This window comes from Coregonus lavaretus (genome assembly GCF_964263955.1).
Source record: "Coregonus lavaretus genome assembly, chromosome: 20".
Lineage (NCBI taxonomy): Eukaryota > Metazoa > Chordata > Actinopteri > Salmoniformes > Salmonidae > Coregonus > Coregonus lavaretus.
In genome coordinates, this window is record NC_140007.1 from 31,515,492 (window position 1) to 31,525,051 (window position 9,560).

Genomic DNA, 9,560 nt, shown 5'->3' on the forward strand with positions numbered 1-9,560 from the left:
AGGTACACTCAGAACACTACTGATACTTCTGACATAACATGTATCAGTGTACAGGAAATAGTATTTGTTGTATTATGACATAATGGCACTCTGTAAAAATATGCATTCATGACAACAGTTGAATATGGACCGAATCCTATAATTGTGAGTCTTACATTGATTTTAATGAGAGATTTGCACGAAAATTACAGTTACATGCAAATGATTTAAATTATGTATACAGATTTCAAGTTAGGATTTGGACCTATGTGAAGGTGTCTGTCTGTCTGTCTCTCTCTCTCTCTGTGTGTGTGTGTGTGTGTGTGTGTGTGTGTGTGTGTGTGTGTGTGTGTGTGTGTGTGTGTGTGTGTGTGTGTGTGTGTGTGTGTGTGTGTGTGAGTGTGTGTGTGTGTGTGTGTAGTTCATACATGAGAATGGACTGATTCCAGATACCAGAGGAAAATAAAGACATTTAGTAAATAATCTTCAATATTGTGATATAAATAAGTTAATGCCAGTGGTTCATGTAAAAAATAAATCTTAAAGATATAGTCAGGGAGCATCTCCTAGGCCTACCTCTGAATTTCTTCTGAATTTAGATGCCACTGGTGGAAAAAGGCCCTGAAAGTATCTTTAAGTGGATTTTGTTGAAATAAACAGCGCTTTTCTTTTAGCTAATGTGTGCAATGTGTTTTGTTAATGTCATATTCCTAATTTACTTGCCATACTACTGATAAAAATTATCATGTTAATCATTGGGTTGGTCAGTGAGTATCACTCACTATTATTCAATATTTGCTCACATCTTTTCAACTCCAAGAGTCCATCAAATCAGAATATGATATAATTATTGCAGGGCTGTAGTGTACTCTGAGCCTATGATACATTCTCTCTATTAAGCACTTATAACAACGTGTTTGTAGGTCAATTAGAGAAATACAACAGAATAATTGTCTTCATTTTAAAAAGTATGAATGGAAATAACTCACTAAATGGCTTCACTGCACTGTTTCACACATTGCCTCATAGTACTGCATGTAAGCCTACTCAAGTGACTTGTAGTCGTCAAGATAATGTCGTAATGTATATCTAAATTGCAATAGAGAGTTATTTCTCTAGTACGTTTTTATTTGATAATCAAAGCTTTACCTTGAATATAGTAGATTGGGCCCCAAATAAATATGCCCGTTTCTGGACGTCCCCCATCACTCTTCCGTTGGATTGGTTAGCGCGCTGATTCGTCATCGCGGCAGAACGTTAAAATCACAGTCGATGCTACTGAAACGCGACTACCGCGGTACTGCCATTGAAGATGAATTACTTCCGACGTTTTGTCTTTGACGCACCGTGCCTGGTGTGCCGCTGACGTCAATCCTCTTCATTTAGACCCCGGATGAACCTGCCATTGGGGGAAGTGAACAGGGCCATCAAAGCACAATAACTGAAATTTGGTGGAGAGGGGGGGAAACGCTCAAATAAACCTTAACAGTGGACCCTTCGGAACCACCTCCAAATTGGATTTACGTAAATGCATGGGGACTGGCAAAATTGAACAGTGGAACTGGAGTTGGAGCTAGCTTGCTGCTGACTGTAACGTAGTTAGAAAAAAAACCTTGCTGTTAGCAAGCTAGCTACTGTACTGGGACCGAAGAAAACAACCTAGTTTTTGAGAGAAGACGTTAATTGAAAGGCTCTACACAAATCCAGTGGCTTGCTTCATGAATTATGTCTGCTACAAGTATTGACCCTCAGGTAGGCAGGCTGTATTTGCCTGGAAGAATCCATTCAGCGTTAAGGCCTTTACATTTTATAAAAGGGGGTTATACGTCCAATCCATCTCTGTTGCCATTGCTGATAGATGCGATGCTACCAACTGGCTAACTAACGTTTACTCAAACTGAGTTATGGCTAGGTAGTTAGCCGCTAGCTAACATTTAGCTGTGTGGTTTGCTAAAAGCCTATGCATTTCTCTGATTATTGTAAGGAACACTTTCAACTGTTGCAGCACAGTGGTTAACCAGCGCTAGTAAGTTGTGTTTCAGAGTTAACGACGCCCAATATTATGATAACTAACCCCTTTCATCTGTATTAACGCTATGTCAAAGATTGAGCCTTCTAATCTGTGTATGTGGTTAGCTAGCCAGCTAATGTAACTAAGCGAACTTCTAATTTTCAGTGAGTGTGTATTTTTTTAATAGACATTAGACGGCTAAAACGTAAATGTTCTCTCTTTTACATTTTAACCAATTACACGGAACTGAAGAATTCAAAAGGACAAGACGCTAAAGGTAAGAGCACTGCAGCTAACGTTATAGTTAGCTTTGCTAGACAATATTTGTCGCTGGCTGCTAATTAGGCTAGCTAGACGACGATTGCTCCGCTGGTGGCGGGTCGCGAGCACTGACTTGAGTTACCAAAAATGCACCTGCGGTGTAAATGCAACGCTGGCTCTTGCAATATAGTAACATTCGTCAAAGATGAAGTCAAGTCGTGCTAGGTCAGGGGTTCCCAAAGTTTTTTGGCCCGCGACCCCATTTCGATATAAATCTATTTTTTAAATCGCGACCGCCACCATGTAAAAAAAAAAGAGAAAATAACAAAAACTGAACTTTTTTTATTGGGGCTATGACAGTCTATTACAAATCAGTCTGACAGTATTTCAATTTGAAGGAAGTATGGTTTGAAGTGACTGAAATACATCAGAAAGGTATTGGGAAGTTCAGAAGAGCATCGGGCAATGATTGTGTATTTATTGTCTGTGTAGAAAATAACATCATCATTGGTGTTCTTTTTTCCCAGTCTGATTTAGTGCTTGCTCTTGTCCCCTCTGTTCTAATGAGTTCTGCGTGGCATTGTAGAGGGAAACAGAAGACACACACGTGTTTCTGAAATCTTATGTTTCAGTGATGGGGTCATAATATTTTGTAGCTTTAACGGTTCAAAAGATAGAGCTACATTTGTAGGAAGAAAACAGAAGCCGCTCTGTTTATTACAGCCGCATCTTGCTGCTACGGGAGGTTTCCTGAAGTAACGGTTATATGAACCAAGCGCGATTTCCCCCCCCCCCCCCCCCCCAGTTTCTCTTTCAAATATAATCTAGCTAACAGTCATCACACCAGATTCTATGACATGATTTCAGTGATGCATGTCTTGTTATGCAAGTGTTACAGTCCTACAGAACAACATTGCTAACATCAGATTTTTATGGTCTTCTCAGGCAGGCATACGCAAAGCATGTCTTGTTTTTTCGTTTATGGGTGAATGAAGGAGGGAGACTTGTAAGTGTGTTTGTCTGTATTGTTAAGTAAGCATTTCACTGTTAGTCTACACCTGTTGTTTACGAAGCATGTGACAAATAAAATGTGATATGACAGTGATAAATAACCCTACTATCACAGTCTTTCCGGTTTCAGTGCAAAATGGTTCACTCCACCAGAAGGAAACTGTCCATGATAATGACTTTGAGCCCTATCTCACTGGCCAATCCAATCAGGTGAGTGACTTTTGAAATATGGTGTGTATCTTTGTCATTATAGAATATTTTCCAACTAGGCTGCAGGGGAGGACCACAAATCAATACTGTCTCACAGGAGGATGGATGTTTTCTTGGCTACCTCATTAGCATATATTATTACTCCATTGACATCATTACAGATTATGTGTGATGTCTAAGTACTGTACGCACACCCTTTGATTTTAAAATCAGGGTTGTTGGGGTATAAGCTAACGGTCATTGGAGTTTTGGTGGTGGTAGGTCATGTTGTTGACACTTAGTTTGTGTCAGGATTTTAAAAACAAATTGTATTTACACTCCTCCTTTTTATTTTCTAGAACAACAGCTACCAATCCATGACTGACCCTTACCTGTCCAGCTACTATGCCCCCTCCATTGGATTCCCCTACCCTCTTAGCGAGGCCCCTTGGTCCACCGGTGGCGACCCCCCTATCCCTTACCTGACCCCCTATGCGCCCCTCAGCAATGGAGACCACCACTTCATGCATGACACTGTGTTCGGCCAGCCTGGGGGGCTTGGCAGCAGCATCTACCCGCATAGGTTTAACTTTTTCCCTGAGAACCCAGCCTTCTCCGCCTGGGGTACCAGTGGGTCTCAAGGCCAGCAGACTCAGAGTTCAGCCTATGGGGGCAGCTACAGCTACCCTCCCAGCTCCCTGGGGGGCACACTAGTCCCTGATGGCCAAACAGGGTTCCACAGTGACACTCTAAGCAAGGCGCCAGGTATGAACAGCCTGGAACAGGGGATGCTGGGGCTGAGGATAGGTGGGGACGTGTCGGGCAGTGGCTCAGGCGTGAAGAGCGTGGGTTCTGTGATCGGCGGTGGTGGTGCTGTGGCTCAGGCTGTTGCTACAGGCAACGGTGGAACACCAATTGGCATGCCCCCTCCTAAGCCCACGTCCTGGGCCGCTATCGCCAGCAAACCAGCCAAGCCACAGCTGCTGAAGGCCAAGGCCAAGCCAGGCATGGCCATGGGAGGAGCCCTGCCACCACCGCCCATCAAACACAACATGGACATTGGGACATGGGATAACAAGGGGCCTATAAGCAAAGTGGCCCCTCCACTGCCCCCCCACCACCAACATCAGCAGCAGCAGCTCCATCATGGCCATGCCCACCTTCCCCACGGGCTCCCCCCTCCCCCTCAGCAGTCCATTCAATCTGCCCAGTCCCTTGTGCAGCAGATGACCATGGGCCCGCCCCCTCCACAGTCATACCAGAACCACAACTCAGGCCCGCCCCCTCAGACCCGCTGGGTTGCCCCGCGCAACCGTAATCCGGGCTACGGAGGGGGCAGTATGGACAGCAGCGGTTCCTCTAGTGGCGGGGGTGTTGGGAATGGAGGTGGAGGTTTGACTCTAGGTTCTGGCCCAGGTCTAGAGAACCACCCTGTTCTGGAGAAGCTGCGGGCTGCCCACAGCTACAACCCTAAAGAGTTTGACTGGAACCTGAAGAACGGCCGCGTGTTCATCATCAAGAGCTACTCTGAGGATGACATCCACCGCTCCATCAAATACTCAATCTGGTGCAGCACAGAGCACGGCAACAAGCGTCTGGACTCAGCCTTTCGTGCCATCAGTCCCAAAGGTCCTGTCTATCTGCTGTTCAGCGTCAATGGCAGCGGGCACTTCTGCGGTGTGGCAGAGATGCGCTCGCCCGTGGACTATGGCACCAGTGCTGGCGTCTGGGCGCAGGACAAGTGGAAAGGCAAGTTTGACGTGGACTGGCTGTTTGTGAAGGACGTGCCCAATAGCCAGCTGAGGCACATCAGGCTGGAGAACAACGACAACAAGCCGGTGACCAACTCTAGGGACACTCAGGAGGTCCCTCTGGAGAAGGCCAAGCAAGTGCTGAAGATCATCGTGGGCTTCAAACACACCACCTCCATCTTTGATGACTTCTCCCACTATGAGAAGAGACAGGAGGAAGAGGAGGTTGTCAGAAAGGTAATCAATAATTCGTCTCCTGTTGTTGATCGCAGAGATCCTGAACTAACTGATCATTAATTAAGGATGGGTTTCATCAGTGTTTGTAATGATCCAAAAACCATAACAAACATCTCCTTCCAGAGTTTGTATTTCTTATTTTGTCCTATCACAGACGAAATGTCTACTGTTTTGTATTTGTTTGCTGCCATTTTATTGTGTTTTGTGCAGGAGGTGTAACCATCACAAAATTCCTCTGTTACTTCTCTTTCAACAGACCTATGAGCCAGCTCCAATACAGAGAGGATCCCAGGTAAAGACCCTTTTCTGAGTGAAATGTAACTTCTATTCGGCTTCTGCCAATCGACATTGTTCCCTATGTCTCTAAGGGAATAATATACCATGGTAGTGGGGTGGAAGATTATACATTTATTAATGGTTTTCTAATGGTAACCATTTTGTTTTTTCTTCCCCTCCCCAACCAAGGAACACCAAAACAGAAGTAAACCACAATAGAAGACTACTCCTTATAGCTTGATCAACGGTTGTACTTGGATGGACATATTGACATTTAGATCATGAAAAAACAAGAAAGAGGACATAAAGAAATTGGAAACCTATATTTCTTTTTCTATTTAATTTTGATGACTTTGGCCCACATCAAACTTTGAGCCATCTTGCTCCTGGTCTGGTTCCCAGTCTCCAAGCTGTGCACACCAATCAAATTGCTTCATAATTTTAGTGTTCTTTATTCTGTATTTTAACCCTGGTCTCCTATTTGTTATACCCCCACACGCACATCCTTAATTATGATTAACAAATATCTGCACGTCTTTAAAAAAAAAAAAAAATCTCTAAACATGCTGCTGATATTCAGTGACTGTTCAACTTGTGGTGTGAGTGTTGAGAAACTTGAAGTGCTCGTATTGCTTGTTCTGATTTAAGAAGAGTGAACTTGACAACTGAATCTTGACAAATGTTTGATAATTATACTTGGAACAGTTTTATTTTGCATAATCAAAAGAAACTGTGCTGTTTTGCCCTTGTCCATCTGAGGGTGGTTTGCGGCTTGGTAGAAGATTTTCTATCCAAAAAGCTTCTGCAAATGATGCATATTATGGATAAGGTGAAAGTTTTAAAAAATAATAACATTTTTTAAATAATGTCACTTGGCTTATCACTTGTGACAACAAACTATGTTGAAGATGAGATACAAGACGTTTTCATAATTTTTTTTCAGTGGAGCCTTAACATTTCTTTCTGACAACAGTGTCAATTAAACTATATTTGCTCTACTGTACCTCAAGTGTGTCAGCGAAAAGATTCAGGGGAAAGATGTCTTGAACATCCGCTCTCAAAGGAGGTCCCTCTCTTTGTTCTTTATGGGGTGGAAATGCAAACAAACTGTGTTCAGGTTCTTAGCCGGACAATACGATTGTTGTATTTTTCCTATTTTAAATCATGTATTTTTCCTTGTATCATATCTGTTACTTTTCTCTGTTCCCTGTCATTCCAACACCGGGGGTCTCTGTTTAAGTCATTTTGGGGACAAAATGTAGCATGTACTGCTTTTAAATTCAAGATCGGCCTGTCACTCTCTGTTTCTGCGCATTGTCATTTCCATACAGAATTAAAATTGATATTTTTGTCACTATAACCCTTCCACTTCATCCTCAGAAATGTTAAGCTTTAATGTACTGGCAAGGCTAACTGAGAACACCTGAAATGTGTATCATTAAAATTAATGTTACTGATTTAATGTCAAGTGTATGAAAACCCAGAGAATGGTCTATATGGTATCTGCGTGATTTCCTTTATTTTTGGGGGCTTGCTGTACTGTGTATGTCTGTATGCAAGTGTGAAAGACTGGGAGGGAGTGTGATTATTGAGGGAATCAGATTTATATAATAGAATTGGAAATGATTCCTGATAATATATGAACATTTAACAAAACAAACGTTTAAGTCACCCCTGAATTGAATATACATTGTATCAAAGGTCACTATCACATTCTTAAGTTTGATCATGGTCATTATTAAAGGTATACTATCTGTTTGAAGTGTTTTTGGTTTGTTCCATTGTGAGTGAAAGGTATCATGTCTGCATCTAAGTATGTTTCGCTTTGTACCCCTGTTTCCCTTTTGGGGGAAAACCCATTTGTTAATTATAATTTTTTTGGTGCCTAAAGTATACTGGATGTTGACATATCACACCTGGGTCAAAAACACAATTTCTCTGCTGAAACCAATGGAATAGTCCGAACGCCAAAACGCCTTTATTATTACAACAGAACTGTACATAATTCACAGCACATCAAACCAAGGCTAACTGATTCATTAAAATAGGGAGGTAAAATGTGTGACTTGTGTCCATATCTCTTTCAAGTGTTTCATCCCAAGACCTCATAGTTGCAGAAGGCTATGTTTCTCACCACTGCAGTAGGCTAACTACGTTTATTTTGTATTGCCTAAAATACAATTACTTTAATGATTTGGATCGACGTTAAGGTGATTCCTCTCTTGGCATTCACCGCGTGCCTTAATTGTATTGTATTAAATCAAGGTCTGCCGTGAACACGAAAAGCGGTAATCCAATTTTTCCCTATAAATGTACCTAGATTACAGATTAATTGATTCCTTAGACTAATGCCAATAAACACGAGCAAGACCGTTTCCAGATCACCATCACCTCAAACGTGTTTTTCTTCAGGAATGTGAAGTTGACTCGGATCACAAGGGCATATCTACAGAACGACGGATATTTACATTTATTTGATGTAGGTATAGCCTAGCATCCTATAGCCTATCTCATATGGTCCAGTTTCAACAGGGTGCCACTATCATTCCAGAAGCATCAATTCGTTTCCATATTTGACGCACTGACTCCTATTAGCGAGTTTTGTTCTCTTCTAAACAAGAACTCACTGTCGATGTACACCCTTGGATCAGAATAATTATGTAGTAGTAGCCATAGGCCTACGGAATGTTGTCCATATTTGGCTATAGAATAGCTTAAATATAATAGGCTAGGCCTAAAACAATGGTCCAGGCATCAGGCATCCGCAGCATCAGGACCAGTCCAGCCGTGATAACTCATAACGGGAGAGAGGGCACCGGTTCAAATACATTTGCCCTATATATTAACCTTGATTTTCCGAAACATTTGTTGTCCACTTGTTTTGTTTTCACAATCTCTGAACCAATCTAGCAGGATGAGCTTCTCTTCTTCCCATCCCAGACTTCCGCTGATTGAATGCAATGCTCGAGGATTAGATCGACGCAAGCTTGACGTCACGGACCGGACAGTGTCAAACTTCCCCACCATAAACCGAGCGGATTCTCATCAGCGAAATGTGCTTGAAATGAGCTGTTGACATTTTGCAGAATGGGGCATTAAATCGGCCGCCGCACTAAACCTGCACAATATTTCACACTGCACAGCAGCAGCACACACAGACATCATTTAGCTTCTTCACAGCGAATGAGAATTGCCTAATTATGATGATCCGTTCATATGTGAGAATAGGACACATCTTGGATATTTCTGTAGTAATCTGCAGAGAGAGATTTCAACCAACGTACTGTTCACTTCCAGTGTTTCCATAATACATAATATCTGATTTGTCATTGTCAGACTTTCACTGCTAGCGGCTCTCCACTGGCTATGGTACTGAAACTGCACTGATGCTCCGCACGCTTTGCCTCCCCAAGGGTGTGCGCGCGTAAAGTTGCTTTCTACTAGATCTGTTTATTGTCCCCCACAATGATATCGGGGAGGGATTGTGGATCGTTCTCATCCCGCTTTGCCTCCCCAAGGGTGTGCGCGCGTAAAGTTGCTTTCTACTAGCTCTGTTTATTGTCCCCCACGATGAAATCGGGGAGGGATTGTGGATCGTTCTCCATCCGTCCTTCTGTCTGTCCATCATTTAGTCACACGAGATATCACAGACAGCACTGGCCTCCAAAACAGAAAAAAATATATAGGCTATATAGGCTACTTGTATTTATACATTCACAATCTTCCCAACATCTGACGCTTCACACTTGTTATCAACCAGCTTCTAAGCGGAGGCAATAATGTCAAAGCCTTCCCTGTCCATCTCGAGTGAGCCCCTGCCTCATCTTCCTGGATTGACCAGCCCA

The 9,560-nt window shown here is 42.7% G+C and overlaps 1 protein-coding gene across 2 annotated transcripts; it reads left to right on the plus strand.

Moving 5' to 3' along the window:
• Positions 1–1,383: 1,383 nt before the first annotated feature.
• On the plus strand, positions 1,384–7,473 carry LOC311147795 (YTH domain-containing family protein 1-like). 2 transcript variants are annotated; one of them, XM_084184577.1, is made up of 6 exons: positions 1,384–1,731; positions 2,243–2,267; positions 3,393–3,472; positions 3,811–5,439; positions 5,696–5,731; positions 5,905–7,473. In XM_084184577.1, the coding sequence occupies exons 1-6, from the start codon at positions 1,705–1,707 to the stop codon at positions 5,932–5,934; spliced, it is 1,827 nt and encodes a 608-aa protein (XP_084040703.1). In that variant the 5' UTR covers positions 1,384–1,704; the 3' UTR covers positions 5,935–7,473. The 2 variants fall into 2 exon arrangements, with proteins under 2 accessions (XP_084040703.1, XP_084040702.1); XM_084184576.1 differs by having other exon boundaries at positions 1,390–1,731; positions 3,378–3,472.
• Positions 7,474–9,560: the final 2,087 nt, after the last annotated feature.